We start from the raw sequence: 20,391 nt of genomic DNA on the forward strand, positions 1-20,391 counted from the left end.
TACTGGGCCCTGCTGCAAACTACTAGAACTGGCAAATTCACACAGGGAAGCAACATACTTTGTGCAAATACAATTTGAAAGATCTTTTTGAAGAGGAGGTTCAAAAGTACACAGTCAGAATTTGTGAAGTTTGCCTAAGGAGCGGTTTTAAATGGGCAGCTCTGTCTAAATCAGGGCTTTGATGATCATTAAGTTTTCCCCAAAACAAATTCAAAGCTGCTCTTCAAAAAGGTTATGTTAAGCCAGCTGGTGTTTCATTCAGATAGAGGCCCTTTCTCTCTGCTGCAGAAAGTGACATTTAAACCATCTACAGGAAACTGTGTGTTATCCGGAGGCTAAGTGTCCGGCAAGCTCGAGCCACCGGCAAAAATCAGGAGCCGTTTTGTTAGGTTTTTTTTCTTCTCGTGGCTTTTTTTTCTTCTCGTGGCTTTTTTTTCTTCTCGTGGCTTTTCTTTCAACAGCCAGGCTCTGGAAAGTCTCTCTGAAGCTGTTGCTAAGTTACAGAGACACTTCCAAGGTATGGGCCGACTGTTTAGAAGCTGTTGCTAAGCAACAGTGTTTGTTGTCAGATACGGAGATGAAAAGCTCCGTAGGCTTCAACATTAACGCTGGTGTGTCCGGCAGTTTTGAGGGAACGGCAACAGCGCGGTCCCGTCGGTGCCGGATAGCACAAAGTTTCCTGTATTGTGCAGGTATTTAAAGCACAAAGCATACGTTTTGGTTAAGCACGTGCAGCAATTTCTTTCTCTCTCTACTTGGAGTCACTGGCTCGTGTTGGGGTACTGGTTCCACAAGCACTGGCAGTCAGCCCTTCGGTACCTCGCCCACATGACCCACTCGTCATGTGTGACGCCTACTGACGTTGACAGGCTCTTTGACCGTAGAGGGCATCACAGCCAAAGCAACTGGCTGAATGTTCCTGCAATGGTCAGAAAAAAAAGACTTGCATTTCTATAGCGCCTTTCACAGCCTCAGGACGTCCCAAAACGCTTTGCAGCCAATTAAGTACTTTTTTTGATGTGTAGTCACTGTTGTAATGTAGAAAACGCAGCAGCCAATTTGCACACAGCAAGCTCCCACAAACAGCAATGCGATAATGAGCAGATAATTTGTTTTTTTAGTGATGTTGATTGAGGTGTAAATATTGGCCGGGACACCGGGGATAACTCCCCTGTGCTTCTTCGCAATAGTGGCCATGGGATCTTTTTTATGTCCACCTGAGGGGGCAGACGGGGCCTCGGTTTAACGTCTTATCTGAAAGACGGCACCACCGACCGTGCAGCGCTCCCCTCAGCACTGCACTGGGAGTGTCAGCCTAGATTTTTGTGCTCAAGTCTCTAGAGTGGGACTTGAACCCACAACCTTCTGACTCGGAGGCGAGGGTACTGCCCGCTGAACCACGGTCGACACCCAGCAATAATCTCATGGACAGGAGCGGATCCCCCGACCCCCCCCACACAATCACTCATCAATGGCAGCAGTATCGTGAAGACCTATGCAAGGTTCCCCTTACCTCTGGTTAACAAGGATGTTGGTGTGCTGGACTGTAACTCTACTGGGATCACAAAGTTTGACGGTGAGGGTCCTCTCCTCAGCTTGGCCTGTGGAGACGAGGGAGACTTCAAAATGTCTGTACCTTTAGTCTTCGCTGTCAGATTCAGCGGCTGAGAGGCTTCCTCCTAAAGGCAGGGGGATTAAAAGGAAAGATTAGATTTTCCAACTAAGGCGCAGGTTTTTCCACAGATCTTCTGGAGTTGAGGAACATTGGAGAGTCTATAAAGAAAAACCCCTTCTCAACACTCAAGAAAAATCTCTGAATTTGCGGACCTCTCCAAAATCAGAACCGAATGCTACGCAATTTCCCCATAATTCGAATCACTCTACCAGTGAGCTTACAGTTAAACAGAAGTCCATCGGTATCTAGACGACAGCAAGGTGGTCAACTGCAACAGGACATCCTGGGTACAGCTGGGATGAGGGAGCACAGATAATGAAGGAGGAGAATACAGTGGGTAGTGCTGACATTCAAAATCTGAATGTTAAGACAGGTGGTAATGGGGTTGGGGGAAGAGGGTGGCCTTTAAGCAAGTCACTCAAATCAGAAGCATAACAGTTCCGACACAATGAGTGGTCATGGTCATGTCTTCAGCACTCAGCCAATATATTTAGGACAGACGTGGCGGATCAGCTACGATCCAATTGCATGGCGGAACAGGCTCGAGGGGCTGAATGGCCTACTTCTGTTCCTAAGCTCATCCTATGTGTCAGCGTACATTATGTGCTGAAGCCCCACTCCAAAGACTTAAGAGTACGCTCACACTTCAGTGCAGTACCGAGGGAGTGCTACATTGTCGGAGGCGCCTTCTTCGGGATGAGACCTTAAGCTGAGGCCCCCTCTGCCAGTTCAGATAGATGTGAAAGATCCCATGGCACTATTCGAAGACAGGCAGAGAGAGGAATCCTCCTGGCCAAAATTTATTCTTAAACCAACATCACCAAAATCAAATTATCTGGTCATTTCTCTCATTGCGGTTTCTGGGACCTTGCTGTGCACAAATTGGCAGTCACATTTGCCTGCAATAACAACAGTGGCTACACTTCAGAAAGTAATTAATTGGCTGTGAAGCACTTTGGGAAATCTGGAGGACGTGAAAGGCACGATAATAAATCCAAGCTTTTACATAGGATTACTTAAGATATACGGCACAGAAACAGGCCATTCGGCCCAACTAGTCCTTCCGGCGTTTATGCTCCACACGAGCCTCCTCCTGTCTTTCCTCATCTAAATCCATCAGCATAACCCTCTGTTCCCTTCTCCCTCATATGCATGTCTAGCCTCCCCTTAAATGCATCCATACTATTCGCTTCAACCACTCCCTGTGGTAGCGAGTTCCACATTCTCACCACTCTCTGGGTAAAGAAGTTTCTTCTGAATTCTCTGTTGGATTTCTTGGTGACTATCTTATATTGATGGACTCTAGTTATGCTCCTCCCCACAAGTGGAAACAGTCTCTTTCTTTGACAGTTATCTGTGATGTGAAATGGAAGTGTGAGGAAGCTGCTAGCTCCTTCAATGTTTGAACATCACGAAGGAAAAACCACGAACCAAAAGCAAAGCCACAGTTTAAACTAAGGATCGAACACAAATAATGGACAATGCAACCTTGTGTTTCTGTTTAAATATCTAGAGACTAAAGCAATTTACTCACATGGAGATCGTCCCGTTATATTTCTGATCTAAAGTAAATCAAGACTTCAAGGTGAACAACATTGCCAAAGGCACTGATCTGGTGTGAAGGATTCTCTTTGCTGACAAAGGAAACCAAAGCCCACTGTATAGATCAGTATCACATGGAAATATCAATGAATTACTTCTGAAGTGTCGTGACCGTTACGTAGACAAACTGGACAGCCATTCGAACGCAGCAAGGTCCCACAAATGAGAAGAGTGGCCATTTATTATATTTATTGTCTGGTGGCACCGTTTGAGGGAAGAATTCAGGCCAGGTCGCCAGGGGAACTCCCTACTCTTCCGAAATCTTCACAGTCTACCTGAACAAGGCCCTGATTTAATACTTCACCTAAAAGGATGGGGCAAAGATTCTTGGTTTCAAGCGAGTAAAGGCACAGGGAGGGGGGTGAGGAGTAAGAAAACCAGATTCGGAGTCTGGGAAGAATGAGCTGGATTTCACTCATTTATAGTCAACGGGTGGTTAATCAAACCCTTGATAAAGGGTTCGACCCGAAATGTTGACTCTATTTCTCTCTCCACGGATGCTGCCCTGGCCTGCTGAGTTTTTCCAGCATTTTCTGTTATTTCGGATTTCCGGCATCCGCAGTATTTTGCTATCGGATGGGTAATCAAGCCCGATTTGTCTGCAAATCTCAGTTTCCTCACTTTGCTTGATCCACTGAGACGTTTGGTACGCACGGCTAACCGTCACTGCCATTTGTTCTACCCTAGACCTGTTGCCTCTTTGGCTGACAAGAACGACGTTCTGGCCAATATTTATCCCTCAACCAATATCACTAAAACAGATTATCTGGTCATTATCACCTTGCAGTTTGTGGGAGCTTGCTGTGCGCAGATTGGCTGCCATGTTTCCTACATTACAAGAGTGACGACACTTCAAAAAGTATTTCATTGGCTGTAAAGCTCTTTGGGACGTCCGGTGGTTGCGAAAGGCGCTATACAAATGCAAGACTGTGGTTCTTTTTTTTCTTTCTGGTACGCTTCTGTGAAGCATCTTGGGATGTTTTACTACGTTAAAGGCGCTATATAAATGCAAGGGAGATGAGGAATGAGTTTTAAAAAAATGAAATCTTTACAACCTCCAGCGAAGAATTTCACGTTATCTCACTTCAGCTACAGCATGCAAAACCTACTAGACTCACCTGTGTATGGGCAGGGCTTGGGCCCGGAGTCCTCCTGGCTGCTGGGGGAGTTGGTATCAGCTGCAGACCATAGTCACCTGGGGAGGGCGGGGGGGGGAGAAAATTCAATCAAATTTATAATTCATTAAATTTCGTAACATGAATAAACAAGCCATTGAGAGGCCCGACGAATGATCACCAATTATACGCACTAAAAACAAACACTTAAGTTAGTCTTCCTTCATTCCAATTTTCTCCCCTTTTGAAGGTGCTAGGTTAGGGTGACCATACGTTCCAGTTTTCCGGGATATAGTCCCTGGATGAGGTACTGTGTCCCCAGAAGAGTCCCTGCTTCATGAAACTCATCCCTGAATAGACTAGAGCCAGAGTCATCGGAATATATGCACATCATACTGTTAGACGGAGTGGGCCTTTGGCGTAGCGGTAGCATCCCCGCCGCTGGGCCAGAAGGCGTAGGGTTTCAAACCCCGCTCCAGACAGTCCCGGCAAGTGGAGTCGGAGCTCCGGCTCTAAATTCTGGGTTGACATCCAGCGGGATACTTGCGTCCGTGGGTGTGGGTGGCCCCCCCCCTCGTATGAGTTGTGGGAGCCCGTAAAACCCTCCCGCCATAGGACTAACCACCCTAATGGCTGGTATGTAGATGGTTATGGTCACGGAAGGAGCGTTAGCGCGGCCAGAAATCCTTCCACCACTTCATACAGTTCCCCAAAGGGAACAGTGTGAAGACACGTACGACGATACTGTTAGACATAATCACAGTTTCAGAGCAATGGACTGAAAAGTGTTATTGTATCATTTATAATCAGTGTCTGAATGCGCTTCAATAGTGTGACGTCACATCCTCGGTAATTATACGCACATTTGTTTTGCATTCGTAGTGTCGATGTGCAACTGTTAAAATACAGGCTGCTAAAACATTTCCTGTCCTGGCTACTTTGCTGTGCTCCCACTGTGTGTGTGCCCAGATTTGGTTTAGAAAATATGGTCACCCTATGCTAGGTTCGAATTCCAAGGGCAGTGGCTGTCCCCAGCACCTCACCCAATGGGCCAGCTTTAAGCCTGGACAGTGAGGCTCTTCCAAATTGGGTCATCGCAAACCAAGCTCAATCCTGACCCTCAGCCAACCTCCCACACTTTCCAGCACCAGTCACTGGATAACGATCTGGAGTGGGAACCCTTGCTGATCTTCCTCTCTCTGGTCTAGGGGTATTCAGAGACCAATTGTAGCACCCTAAATACTTCCCCAGCTGAGATCACCTAGCTCAGCACAGAGTTGCAATCAAGTCTCTACAATCCTGGCCTCCACAATTCATTCCACACTGGGTAGTGCATTTCCCCATTAAACCACCAGGGGAGCTGTGTAATCTCTTTGTAACATTCATTTGGAGCCACTTTTTTTTAAAATTCATTCACGGGATGTGGACGTCGCTGGCAAGGTCAGCATTTATCGCCCATCTCTAGTTGCCCTCGAGAAGGTGGTGGTGGTGAGGCGCCTTCTTGAACCGCTACAGTCTGTGTGGTGGAAGTACTCCCACAGTGCGGTTATGTTCTTATATATTCAAGACAGAGATCGATAGATTTTTGAATATTAAGGGAATCAATGGATATGGGGATCGGGTGGGTAAGTGGAGATGAGGTAGAAGATTAGCCATGATCTTATTGAATGGCGGAGCAGGCTCGAGGGGCCAAATGGCCGACTCCTGCTCCTATTCTTATGTTCTTAGGGAGGAAGTTTCCAGGATTTTGACCCAGTGATGATGAAGGAACAGCGATATATTTTCAAGTCAGGATGGTGTGTGCCTTGGAGGTGGTGGTGTTCCCATGCGCCTGTTGCCCTTGTCCTTCTAGGTGGTAGAGGTCACGGGTTTGGGAGGAGCTGCCGGAAGACGACTTATTTGGGGGTCAGTTGGTTTTACTTCAAAATTGGGCCTGGTCAGTACATATAAAGTGGCTGGTAAACTTGGGAATTTAAAATGTTTGGCTAAATCCATCAGGAAGGGCAGTGGAATTAAGATACAGTTGGATGTTAGGGGCTGAGCATGATGGACCGAATGGCCTCTTGTCTTTTTCCATACGCTTTCATTTCTGGCACATAAGAAATCATTGACGACGGATTAAGGAGTGGGTCTGCTCCCTGTAGGATTCTCAGTCCATTCATTTTACACAGATTTTACAAATTATGTTCTTATATTAGTACTCAGTGCAAAGTTCTGTGCTCCCTATGCCCAAGTCCTAATTATTTTCACACACACACACACACACACACACACACACACACACACACACACACACACACATATATAGCGCCTTTTCATAGTAAAACATCCCGAGGCGGTTTGCGGGAGCCAAAAATTGACAGCGAGCCAAAGGACAGGTGAACAAAAGCTTGGTCAAAGAGGTAGGTTTTAAGGAGCGTCTTATAGGAGGAGAGAGGTGAAGAGGCAGAGAGGTTTAGGGAGGTATTTTCAGAGCTTAGGACCTCCACAGCTGAAGGCACGAGCGTCAATGGTGGGGTGGAGGTTGTGGGGGATGCACAAGAGGCCACAGTTGGAGGAACGCAGTCTCGGAGGAGTGTAGGGTCCACCAAAAAGTGGGCACACCACTTCTAGCCCTTCTATGACCCAAGCAACACCTATTTACCCCAACTCCTTGTTTCCTGTCCGTCAACCAACTTTGCACTGATGCTGCTACATTTCTGCTTACACCCTATACCTGATTTTATTTTTCCAACGAGTCTCTCAAGTGTCACCTCATCAAATGCCTTTTGAAAATCCATACACACAATACGCATTGCATTCCCTTTATCTATCCAAAATGGTTAAGTTTGTCAAACAGTGAGGTGTCAAAACATTTAACAAAAGAATTCCACCTGCACCAGGTAAAAGGAACCTTTTCTACAGTTTGTTCGGAAGAATGTCACATGCAGGAGATTCCTTCATCCCTGGCTGGAGAGTCTAGAACCAGGGGTCACAGTCTCAGAATCAGGGGTCGGCCATTTTGGACCGAGATGACATAAACAAAAGAAAACAAATGAGCTAAAATCATGTTTCAGTAATTATGGGATTTAAATAAAATTGAATTAAGCAATTTGGTGAGCAGTTGTAAACCTGTAACCGGACTCTGGATAAATGCCACAGGATTATGTGGTTTTAAAAGCTGCATTAATACAAGGTTTTGCTGGTCTGCAACAAATTTCTTCACTCGAAGGGTTGTAAGTCTTTGGAATTCTCTACCCCAGAGGGCGGCAGATGCTCAGTCGTTGAGTATATTCAAGGCCGAGATCGATGGATTTTTGGACTCGTAGGGAATCAAGGGATGTGGAGATCGGGCGGGAAAGTGGAGTTGAGGTCGAAGGTCAGCCGCGATCTTATTGAATGGCGGAGCAGGCTCGAGGGGCCGTATGGCCGACTCCTGCTCCTAATTCTTATATTCCCACGTTGGGACCATGCCAACTTTCCTCCAGCTAGAGAACAGGTATGGTGCTTTCTTCTGACATTTTTTCCATAAATAAATTTCAGCCTTCAATGTAAATATGCATTAGCCTGGAATTTTCTGCTCCCCACATCTGCATAAAATTTACATTTGTGCCCAGAAAAATATCCGCGCCAGGCTTCCATTTTCGCTTCTTGCTTAAGAAGTTTTTGCCATGGCTCAGGAGAGGGTCTTTGCCAATCTTCAGAGGGGGGGGGGGGGGGGGGGGCAAGGTACCATTCACAGCGTTCTCCCTCACCACAAACAGATTCAATGCTAGCTTTCAGAGGGGAATTGGATAAATACGTGAAGGAGAAAAATTGCAGGGATTATGGGGAAAGACCAGGATGGGGGGGTAACTACATTACTCTCCAAAAGAGCAGACGCAGACTCGATGGGCCGAATGGCCTCCTTCTGTGCTGTACTTTTCTATTCTAACCCACTTGGATACACTCCGACCCACAGCAATGCAAACTGTTGATAACTCCCTCCTTAATGGCGGAATCCATGTAGAACATGATCTCTAACATGTCCTATTCTGGAGGTTATGCTCCCAAACCCACGGCCTCTACTGCCTAGAAAGATAAGGGCAGCAGGCACGTGGGAACACCGCCACCTCCAAGTTCCCCTCCCAGTCACACACCATCCTGACTTGGAAATATATCGGCCGTTCCTTCATCGTCGCTGGGTCAAAATCCTGGAACTCCCTCCCTAACAGCACTGTGGGAGCACCTTCACCACACGGACTGCAGCGGTTCAAGAAGGCGGCTCACCACCACCTTCTCGAGGGCAACTTGGGATGGGCAATAAATGCTGGCCTGGCCAGCGACGCCCACATCCCGTGAATGAATAAAAAAAATTCTCTCAAGCTATCACAATGACAAGATATAAGCTACATTATTTATGACTCCCTCTCTATAAGCAGAGTCACAAGAAATATCTATTATTGCAGAGAGAAGTTTTTTTTTTTTTTTTTAAAAAGAGGAACTCTACTGTGCAGAATGAGGCAAGTGTACACTGGGGCTTGACATTCGTTCAGCCCGTGTACGATGTTGGAGTCGAATTACTGGCAGCCAAGGTGATCAGCGTGAAGTAAAGGACACAACTGAAGGCCAGAGAGCTGCGCATATATATTATAAATGAGATCTGCTGCTCGAGCCAGACGTCCAGGCAGCGTGCCATGCCCTCACTGTAAACGCGCGGCCCCATGTGCGAGGTTGGAGGGAACATACTTGGCTTACAGGAAAGTCCTGGCTGTATTTGAAGTCCGAGCTGGGGGTCGCTTGTGACTGGAAGAGGCTGTGGACTATGAGGGAATGCTGGGATCATCACAAAGGGCAGGTTGACTTGCTAAACAAAAAAAAGAGACACAATCCAGTCACAATCAACAGTCGTAAAACAAGACTACCAATCACTACAGAACGTTCAATGTCGCTCAACTCTACAACCATCCAGGTGAATGGTACTAAACATTTCATCACAGTTAACCAAGGCTTTGGCTCCTTCTGGCTCTAACCCAGAATCGTGCAACTCTGCCCCACAGCTTGAGCAGAGGCATGGGCCCCCACCACATCACACATCCAAGTGTCCCTTACTAAAGCACTCAGGTTAGAGAGCTATAAGCAGCTGACTTCACCGGTACATCTCTAGGAGGTGGCAAAACTGGCATCAGGATCACACAACACCATATCAAAACTAACAGGAAAGAGGCAGGTCAGCAGGACCGCTAGACATTCCCCTGGCAAAGCCCAAGCCTTGAAGCAACCCATTTACCAAATGCCACTTGCAGTTCTCAATGGTAACAAGTGCAGATCTAAAAAAACACCAGAGCAGTTGTCCGCACATTGGTTTTAGGGTCAGCTGGAATGATTTGAACCCATTGGCATAAGCTGCAGATTTGCATGATGCACAAGCAGAAGCTAATTGACCCTTAACATAAAACAATCAGCCAGTTACCTACTTGCTCCCCCACCCACCCACCAAACAAAGGAAACCTCGACATAAACTAAAAAGTTTAAAGCCAGCCTTACAGACAGCAGCTGAACGACCAACACCAAAATTCTATACCCGGTCAAACGGTATAGAGTCCAAGAACAAACGGCGACTTGGTACTATAATCATGAATAAAAAGTACATGGAGAATCCCAAGTGACAGCATGAGTGTAGGTGTGTGGAGGTGGCCGAGGTGGATGCGTGTGCACACGCTTGCATGTAGGTATGTGGAGGTGTGCACGCGCGCGCGGTGAGCGCGTGTGTAGGTGTGTGCGTGCGGCGAACGTGTGTGTGGAGGTGTGCGCGTGCGGAGGTGAGCGCGTGCGTGTAGGTGTGCGCGTGTAGGTGTGCGCGTGCAGTGACGCGTGCGTGGAGGTGCGCACGGAGATGTGCGTGGAGGTGAGCGCGTGTGCGTGGAGGTGAGCGCGGAGATGTGCGCGTGTGTAGGTCCGTTCATAGTCCAGCACAGCTTCAGGGGTTACAACATCAAACAGCAGCTGTTGGGTCTCTTACCTGAATCTGTTGTTGGAGGAGGTTAATTTTGTGCTGCTGCTGGATGAGTTGCTGCTGCTGCCTCGCTATCTGTCAACATTAGAAATGGGCAATGATTTTAATTTCCAGCGGCACTAGAACAGCTTTAGATCATCAATCAGGATTGTTATGTAGGGCTGAGCTTTGGAAGAGGAAGCTGTGTGTTAAGGGTCCGTTGCTTTCACTGACAGCAGCTTCGCTCATTTCCCATTTCTGCACTTGACTCCTTGCCTATTCAGGATTTGACTACCAGCATAGGGCTTTCCTAAGAATTCTGAACATATAATCACTAAAGATTGAAACTCTCTATAAAATTCGCCTTGTGAAAAAAAGACTTGCATTTCTATAGCACCTTTCATGACCTCAGGACGTCCCAAAGCGCTTTACACCCGATTAAGCACTTATTTTTTTGTAGCCTAGTCACTGTTGTAATGTAGGAAATGCGGCAGCCAATTTGCACACAGCAAGCTTCCACAAACAGTAATGCAACATTGACCAGATAATCTGTTTGTGATGTTGATTAAGGGATAAATAGTGACCAGGACACCGGGGATAACTCCCCTGCTCTTCTTCGAAATAGTGGCCATGGGATCTTTTCCGTCCACCCGAGGGCAGACAGGGCCTCGGTTTAACATCTCACCCAAAAGACGGCACCTCCGACAGTGCAGCGCTCCCTCAGCACTGCCAGCCTAGATTATGTGCTCAAGTCTCTAGAGTGGGGCTTGAACCTACGACCTAGTGACTCTGAGGAGAGAGAGAAAGAGATGTGGCTGACTGCTGCAGATGGGCTGGAAAGAGCTGTTGCTGGAGCATGTGGTGCTATGTCGATACCACAGTTTGATTCCTTTTGTTGCGTCAATGTTTCCAAAGGCTGTGCAGAACACAGAGGAACTGCTCTGTGCTGGACCTGTCTGACTGGCCTTAGTGATCTTGGAACTGGTGGAAGAAAATTCTATTTTCAAATGAGTGATTTACGTATGCGAATTCGATTCAATTAGCGCATTTGATGAGATTGTGTACAACAGCGATGTTTTGGAAAGAAGGGAATCAGAATACAGATATTAATGAGAATGAAAGGGAATTGTACACAGCTGTTCACTCCCCCTATACTTTAGGTCATTATCCAAGAGAGAAAAACATGAAAACAACAAAAATAGTAGCAATAATTATATCTTCTGCAAATCTAAATGAAATATTATTGTACAAAGCTCATCTTAATTTAATGGCAAGGCCTGATTTGCATTCAAAACCTTTGTTTCCCCACCCACAGCCAGCCAGATGAAGAGGCTGGCTGGCTGCAGGCGACTAGGCCTGCTGCACTAGGCTGCAGCGAGGAGGGAATGCGTGGGAGCAGGAGGATGATTGGGAGGGGCGGGGGGACTTGAGCATCGGGGGCTGGAGGAGGGAGGATGAGAGGCAGAGAACATCAGGGGCAGCCTGAAGATCATCGTGGCGATGGGGGACGTGGGACTCTGAGGCCTCGTGGCGGGTCTCCGATTGCGGGGGGCAGTGGAGTGCGAGAGAGCGCGCGAGAGAGCGAGAGCGCGCGCGAGAGAGCGAGAGCGAGAGCGCGCGCGAGCGAGAGAGAGAGAGCGCGAGCGAGAGAGAGAGAGAGCGCGCGAGCGAGAGAGAGAGAGCGCGAGCGAGAGAGAGAGAGCGCGAGCGAGAGAGAGAGCGAGCGAGCGAGAGAGCGCGCGAGCGAGAGAGAGCGCGCGAGCGAGAGAGAGAGAGCGCGAGCGAGAGAGAGAGCGCGAGCGAGAGAGAGAGCGCGAGCGAGAGAGAGAGCGCGAGCGAGAGAGCGCGAGCGAGAGAGAGAGCGCGAGCGAGAGAGCGCGAGCGAGAGAGAGAGCGCGAGCGAGAGAGCGCGAGCGAGAGAGAGAGCGCGAGCGAGAGAGCGAGAGAGAGAGAGCGCGAGCGAGAGAGAGAGCGCGAGCGAGAGAGCGCGCGAGCGAGAGAGAGCGCGAGCGAGAGCGCGCGAGCGAGAGAGAGCGCGCGAGCGAGAGAGAGCGCGCGAGCGAGAGAGAGCGCGCGAGCGAGAGAGAGAGCGCGAGCGAGAGAGAGAGCGCGAGCGAGAGAGAGAGCGCGAGCGAGAGAGAGAGCGCGAGCGAGAGAGAGAGCGCGAGCGAGAGAGAGAGCGCGAGCGAGAGAGAGAGCGCGAGCGAGAGAGAGAGCGCGAGAGAGAGAGCGCGAGCGAGAGAGAGAGCGCGAGCGAGAGAGAGAGCGCGAGCGAGAGAGAGAGCGCGAGCGAGAGAGAGAGCGCGAGCGAGAGAGAGAGCGCGAGCGAGAGAGAGAGCGCGAGCGAGAGAGAGAGCGCGAGCGAGAGAGAGAGCGCGAGCGAGAGAGAGAGCGCGAGCGAGAGAGAGAGCGAGCGAGCGAGAGAGCGAGAGAGAGAGCGCGAGCGAGAGAGAGCGCGAGCGAGAGAGAGCGCGAGCGAGAGAGAGCGCGAGCGAGAGAGCGCGAGCGAGAGCGCGAGAGCGCGAGCGAGAGAGCGCGAGAGAGAGCGCGAGCGAGAGAGAGCGCGAGCGAGAGCGCGAGCGAGAGAGCGAGAGAGCGCGAGCGAGAGAGCGCGAGCGAGAGAGCGCGAGCGAGAGAGCGCGAGCGAGAGCGCGAGCGAGAGCGCGAGCGAGAGCGCGCGAGCGCGAGCGAGAGCGCGCGAGCGAGAGAGAGAGCGCGCGAGCGAGAGAGAGAGCGCTGCGAGCGAGAGAGAGAGCGCGCGAGCGAGAGAGAGAGCGCGCGAGCGAGAGAGAGAGCGCGCGAGCGAGAGAGAGAGCGCGCGAGCGAGAGAGAGAGCGCGCGAGAGAGAGCGCGAGCGAGAGAGAGCGCGAGCGAGAGAGAGCGCGAGCGAGAGAGAGAGCGCGCGAGCGAGAGAGAGCGCGAGCGAGAGAGAGCGCGAGCGAGAGAGAGCGCGAGCGAGAGCGCGAGCGAGAGAGAGCGCGAGCGAGAGAGAGCGCGAGCGAGAGAGAGCGCGAGCGAGAGAGAGCGCGAGCGAGAGCGCGAGCGAGAGAGAGCGCGAGCGAGAGAGAGCGCGAGCGAGAGCGCGAGCGAGAGAGAGAGCGCGAGCGAGAGAGCGCGAGCGAGAGAGAGCGCGCGAGCGAGAGAGAGCGCGAGCGAGAGCGCGAGCGAGAGAGAGAGCGCGAGCGAGAGAGAGAGCGCGAGCGAGAGAGAGAGCGCGAGCGAGAGAGAGAGCGCGAGCGAGAGAGAGAGCGCGAGCGAGAGAGAGAGCGCGAGCGAGAGAGAGAGCGCGAGCGAGAGAGCGAGAGAGAGAGCGCGAGCGAGAGAGAGAGCGCGCGAGAGAGCGCGAGCGAGAGAGAGCGCGAGCGAGAGAGCGCGAGCGAGAGAGCGCGAGCGAGAGAGCGCGAGCGAGAGCGCGAGCGAGAGCGCGAGCGAGAGAGCGCGAGCGAGAGAGCGCGAGCGAGAGAGAGAGCGCGCGAGCGAGAGAGAGCGCGAGCGAGAGCGCGCGAGCGCGAGCGAGAGAGAGCGCGAGCGAGCGAGAGCGCGAGCGAGCGAGAGCGCGAGCGAGAGAGAGCGCGAGCGAGAGAGAGCGCGAGCGAGAGAGAGCGCGAGCGAGAGAGAGCGCGAGCGAGAGCGCGAGCGAGAGCGCGAGCGAGAGAGCGCGCGAGCGAGAGAGAGCGCGAGCGAGAGAGCGCGCGAGCGAGAGAGAGCGCGAGCGAGAGCGCGAGCGAGAGCGCGAGCGAGAGAGAGCGCGAGCGAGAGCGCGAGAGAGAGCGCGCGAGCGAGAGAGAGCGCGAGCGAGAGCGCGCGAGCGAGAGCGCGCGAGCGAGAGCGCGAGCGAGAGCGCGCGAGCGAGAGAGCGCGAGCGAGAGAGAGCGCGAGCGAGAGCGCGAGCGAGAGCGCGAGCGAGAGCGCGAGCGAGAGAGAGCGCGAGCGAGAGAGAGCGCGAGCGAGAGAGAGCGCGAGCGAGAGAGAGCGCGAGCGAGAGCGCGCGAGCGAGAGCGCGCGAGCGAGAGAGAGCGCGAGCGAGAGAGAGCGCGAGCGAGAGAGAGCGCGAGCGAGAGAGAGCGCGAGCGAGCGAGAGCGAGCGAGAGCGCGAGCGAGAGAGAGCGCGAGCGAGAGAGAGCGCGAGCGAGAGAGCGCGAGCGAGAGAGAGCGCGAGAGAGCGAGAGCGCGAGCGAGAGAGAGAGCGCGAGCGAGAGAGCGCGAGCGAGAGAGCGCGAGCGAGAGAGAGCGCGAGCGAGAGAGAGCGCGAGCGAGAGAGAGCGCGAGCGAGAGAGAGCGCGAGCGAGAGAGAGAGCGAGAGAGCGCGAGAGAGAGAGCGCGAGAGAGAGAGCGCGAGAGAGAGAGCGCGAGAGAGAGAGAGAGAGAGAGAGAGAGAGAGAGCGCGCGAGAGAGAGAGCGCGCGAGAGAGAGAGAGAGTGCGAGAGAGATGACTGTGTCATCGCACCAACGCTCTTCTCAATCTTCCTTGCTGCAATGCTCCATCTCACCCTCAGTAAGCTCCCCACTGGAGTGGAGCTAATTTACAGAACAAACGGGAAACTGTTCAACCTCCGTCGCCTCCAGTCCAGATCCAAGGTCGTTCCATCCTCTGTCGTCGAATTACAGTATGCAGACGATGCTTGCGTCTGCACTCACTCGGAGGCCGAACTCCAAACCATCGTAAACACCTTCACCGAAGCATACGAGAGCATGGGCCTTACATTAAACATCCGTAAGACAAAGGTCCTCTACCAACCTGCCCCCACCACACAGTGCTGCCTCCCGATTATCAAAATCCACGACAAGGCCTTGGACAACGTGGACCACTTTCCATACAGAATCACAGAAATCACACAGTGCAGATAGAGGCCATTTCGGCCCATCGAGCCTGCACCGACACATATCCCACCCGATCCCCGTAACCCCTACATCAACACATATCCCACCCTATCCCCGTAACCCCACGTATTTAATCCCCCTAACACTAAGGGTCAATTTATCATAGCCAATCAACCTAACCCGCACATCTTTGGACTGTGGGAGGAAACCGGAGCACCCGGAGAAAACCCACGCAAACACGGGGAGAATGTGCAAACTCCACACAGACAGTCACCAGAGACCGGATTCGAACCCGGGTCCCTGGCGCTGTGAGGCAACAGTGCTAACCACTATGCCACGCACATACCTCAGGAGCCTACTGTCAACAAGGGCAGACGTCGACGACGAAGTCCAACACTGCCTTCAGTGTGCCAGTGCAGCCTTCGGTCGCCTGAGGAAGAGAGTGTTTGAAGACCAGGACCTCAAACCCGGCACTAAGCTCATGGTCTACAGGGCAGCAGTGATACCTGCCCTGCTGTATGCCTCAGAGACATGTACCATGTACAGCAGGCACCTCAAAGCACTGGAGAGGTACCACCAACGCTGCCTCCGCAAGATCCTGCAAATCCATTGGCAGGATAGGCGCACCAACATCAGTGTTCTTGCTCAGGCCAACATCCCCAGCATCGAAGCTCTGACCACGCTCAATCAGCTCCGATGGACAGGTCACATTGTCTGCATGCCCGATACGAGACTCCCAAAACAAGCGCTCTACTCGGAGCTCCGGCACGGCAAGAGAACCCAGGTGGGCAGAGGAAATGCTTCAAGGACACCCTCAAAGCCTCCTTGGAAAAAGTGCAACATCCCCACCGACACCTGGGAATCCCTGGCCCAAGACCGCAAAAAGTGGAGGAGAAGCATCCGGGAAGGCGCCGAACACCTCGAGTCTCTTCGCCGGGAGCAAGCGGAAGCCAAGCGCAAGGAGTGCATGTCAACCCAAGCACCCCACCCACCCGCCCCTTCAACCACCGTCTGCCCCACCTGTGAGAGACTGTAGGTCCCGCATTGGACTAATCAGTCACCTGCAAGCTCATTTTTAATGTGGAAACAAGTCATCCTCAGTTCCGAGGGACTGCCTAAGAAGGAGAAGAGAGTGAGAGAGCGAGAGAGTGAGAGTGGCTGAGTTTCAGCCTGTTCCAAGTTGCAGTATGTCAGCTTGGCTCAGTTGGTAATATTCTCAACCCACGGATTCAGCACATGAACTAGGCTGACACTGGAGAGCAGCACCAAGAGAATGCTGCATTGTTGGAGGTGCTGTCCACCAGAGGAAATATTAGACCGAGGTCACCTAATGGTTCAGCTGGACATTGAAGACGTAGCACTGGTTGAAGAGGAGCAGGAATTCTTCTGGCCAGCGCTCCTTAAATCAACCAAAGACAAGTTAAACGGGGCCATCTTAGACTGGGTGTTATGTAATGAGAAAGGATTAATTAGCAATCTTGTTGTGCGAGGCCTCTTGGGGCGGAGTGAAATTCTTCATTAAGATGGAGAGTGAAGTATTTGACTCAGAGACTAGGGTCCTGAATTTAAATAAAGGAAACTACGATGGCATGAGGTGCGAGTTGGCTAGGATGGATTGGGGAGTGTTACTTAAAGGGTTGACGGTGGATAGGCAATGGCAAACATTTAAAGATCGCATGGATGAACTACAGAATTTGTCCATCCCAGTTTGGCATAAAAATAAAACAAAAAAGGTGACTCAACCGTGGCTAACAAGGGAAATTAGGGATAGCATAAGATCCAAGGAGAGTGTAGTGTACATACCTTTAAGAGAGAACTACTTTTACAGCTCCTGTATACTGTAGTACCAGCAGTGACCACACCTGTATATAAGCCTTGAGCATGCCTCTGTACTGTTAGTCTTTAGACTACCCTCCTCCAGTAAACACCTGTTGATTGTTAATTTACAGCCTCCGTCTAGTTATTGGAAAACATCATACTTTAAGAATCACGGATTCAACAGTGGCAACGAGGTCGATTCGAATCTACCTGCAACTCTGCATTTCCTTTCAAGGATTCGCTCCGGGAGGGCGGTGGAAGAAAGTCGAGGCCAGAAGCACGGGCGTCGACCACGAGCAACCGCCCAGTCATCCGGCAGAGAGTGAACATCGCAGGGGAGGCTGTTGAGAGCTGGGCTTGGTTCTCCAGCCACGACGATCCAGCAACAGACTGGCAACAGGTACAGCGCAGACCCTTCCCGGACAGCGGCAGCTGGAGCCGACCGACGGCACAAAAAAGGCCGAGCAGCGTCGACGGGGTAAGAGAGAGGGTGAAGCGCACAGGGCGCAGCCGGGGGTTGAAAACCGAGCGGCGTCGACGGGAAACAAAAAGAGAGAGAGAGGGTAAAGCAGCAGCCGGGGTTCAGGACCGAGCGGCGGCAACGAGAGAGGCGCACAGGAGAACGCGCAGAGCACAGCCAGGGCTCAAGGGCTGAACAGCGTCCGCGGGGAAAAGAAAGGAAGCGCGGGAGACGCCATTGGGCTGCGGAGAAGAAGGGAGAGCGCGGGAGACGCCATTTTAGACAGTTTAATCACACCCAGGGATGCCGAAGAGTGGCGGTATCACTGCGTTCGACAATGAAGTCGAAGATGGGGCGACATATGTAAAACGCATCGAGGTGTACTGCAAGGCAAATGAAGTGCCAGATGCTAGGAAAGCACTGGTTTTGTTGAATTCCATGGGTGCAAAAACTTATGGCTTACTGCGAAACCTAATAACCCCAGAGAAGCCAGTGGATAAGAATTTCGAAAGCATAGTGGAAATCCTACAGGACCATTAAACCCCACACCGCTGCTGATAGCAGAAAGATTTAAGTTCCACAAAAGGAACCAGCATAAAGATGAAAGTAATGCTGAGTACTTAACGGAACTGCGCAAGCTATCGAAACACTGCCAGTTTGGATTGGGACTAGCAGATAAGTTCAGGGACAAGTTTGTGTGTGGGCTTCAAAGTGAAGGAACCCAGAAACGGCTTCTATCAGAAAAGGATCTTACGCTGGACAAGGCTTTCAGCATGGCAGTATCACACGAAGCAGCCGCACGGGGCGCTGCAGAGATACAACGGAGACCGCAAGAATATGGCACCAATGAAATGTCATATGGAGCAGGGAAGTGTTATCGCTGCGGCAGAACAACACACGACCAGAAGGATTGTTGGTTCAAGGACCAAGTGTGCAGACAGTGTGGAAAAGCAGGACACATAGCAAGAGTCTGCAGGTCAGGGAAGAAAACCAGCAGCAAGAAATCTCCACAGGAGAAGTACAAAAAGGTACATAAGGTGATGGACAGTAGTTCAGACGAACAGAAAAGTGATAGACTCCGGAAGCAAGGAGCTGGGTTGTCTGAAACTACATAAGGTAATCAAAATGGAGGATCACCAGAATATCTGGGTCACGCTCAAGATAGACGGAGTCCAAGTGAAAATGGAATTGGACACAAGATCAGCCCTAACAGTCATAAACCAAAGGGACGACAAGCGACTATTTTCACATATACCCTTGAAAGCTACAGAGATTGTCGTGAAGACGTACACGGGGCAAAAAGTCTACCCCAAAGGAAAAATAAGGGTGAACGTGATATACAAAGGCCAGGAAATACCCAAAATGGACCTATATGTATTGCCAGATGGAGGACCACCACTACTAGGACGTGAATGGATCCGGAAGATACAATTAGATTGGCATTCCATACAGGCACTGAAGGTTGCGGCCAAAAAGGATGACGTCACACCTGGACGACTGTCAAAAATGCTAACTGGCGCACAAGAAGTGTTCCAGGAGGGACTCGGAACACTAAAAGGCATAACAGCGACAATTAAAAAAGAGGAAAATGCAAGCCCAAAGTTTTTTAAGGCCAGAGCGGTGCCTTATGCGATCCGACCAGCCGTTGAAGCAGAGCTGGAAGGGTTGGAACGTTCAGGAGTACTGTCCAAAGTAGACTGGAGCGAGTGGGCTACACCCATCGTTCCTGTAATGAAGAGGTCGTTGAGTAATACGCCTGGGAAACCAAAGAAGGTCCGCATCTGTGGGGATTTTAAGGTGACAGTGAACCCAGTCCTTCACACGGTACAATATCCACTTCCACGGATTGAGGATATTTTCGCCTCGCTATCTGGAGGTAAACGCTTCACCAAAATTGATCTGGCCCAGGCGTACCTGCAAATGGAGGTAGAAGAAGCCTCGAAACAATACCTCACGATCAACACTCACAAAGGTCTCTACCAATACAACCGGCTGGTGTTCAGGGTAGCATCGGCTCCGGCTATTTGGTAAAGGGCAATGGATCAAGTCCTGCAAGGGATTCCAGGGACCCAATGTTATTTGGACGACATCCTGGTCACGGGCAAAAATGACAGTGATCACCTCGCCAACCTGGAGAAGGTGCTCACGAGATTAAAGGAATATGGGCTCTGAGCTAATCGGCACAAGTGCGAGTTTTTCCAGAAGCAGATCTCGTATTGTGGCCACGTTATTGATGAAGAGGGGTTACATAAGTCCCCTGAAAAGATTGAGGCAGTAGTCAAGGCTCCAGCACCGGAAAATGTGTCACAACTGAGGTCGTTCCTTGGGCTGGTGAACGACTACCATAAGTTCTTACCAAATTTGTCTACAGTATTACACCCACGGAACACCCTACTGCAAACGGGGGTACCATGGAAGTGGAATGACGAATGTAAACGAGCTTTCCAGAAGTGCAAAGAATTGATCACATCAAAAGAGGTGTTGGCCCATTTCAACCCAGCACTACCAATTCGGTTGGCATGTGATGCATCACCCTATGGTATTGGAGCAGTGCTGTCGCACAAATTCCCAGGCGGGTTGGAGAGGCCAGTAGCCTTCGCGTCTCGGTCACTAACCTCAGCCGAGCGCAACTACGCCCAGATCGACAGGGAGGCCCTCAGCCTAGTATGGGGAGTAAAAAAATTCAACCACTATCTGCATGGGCAGAAGTTCACCGTGCTGACTGACCACCAACCACTTGTCTCCATCTTTAATCCAAAGAAGAGCGTTCCGGTGATGACTGCACAACGGCTACAAAGATGGTCCCTTTTTCTAGGGGCGAACCAATATGAAATAGAGTATAAGGGCACGAAACAGCATGGAAATGCTGATGGGCTATCATGCCTACCACTGCCTACTGTGGAGGAAGCACCAGCAGTGGACCCTATCGAAATATTTTATTCGTCAA

At 51.2% G+C, this 20,391-nt stretch overlaps 1 protein-coding gene across 5 annotated transcripts in view; it reads right to left on the minus strand.

Annotated features, from left to right (window-relative positions):
- The window catches only part of LOC147105059 (transcription factor SOX-13-like), a 190,804-nt gene that overhangs the window by 20,932 nt on the left and 149,481 nt on the right, over window positions 1-20,391 (minus strand). For 4 of the 5 annotated variants that reach the window (XM_086011116.1, XM_086011114.1, XM_086011119.1 and 1 more), the window contains 4 exons: window positions 10,373-10,441; window positions 9,100-9,217; window positions 4,396-4,472; window positions 1,514-1,679 (listed from right to left, as the gene is read on the minus strand). In XM_086011116.1, the coding sequence (XP_085867242.1) occupies window positions 1,514-1,679; window positions 4,396-4,472; window positions 9,100-9,217; window positions 10,373-10,441 (430 nt within the window). The remainder of the gene's footprint in view (window positions 1-1,513; window positions 1,680-4,395; window positions 4,473-9,099; window positions 9,218-10,372; window positions 10,442-20,391) is intronic. The other variant, XM_086011115.1, reaches the window with a different exon arrangement.

This window comes from Somniosus microcephalus, chromosome 18, assembly GCF_052327205.1.
Source record: "Somniosus microcephalus isolate GS21.2 chromosome 18, FLI_Smic_1.0, whole genome shotgun sequence".
Lineage (NCBI taxonomy): Eukaryota > Metazoa > Chordata > Chondrichthyes > Squaliformes > Somniosidae > Somniosus > Somniosus microcephalus.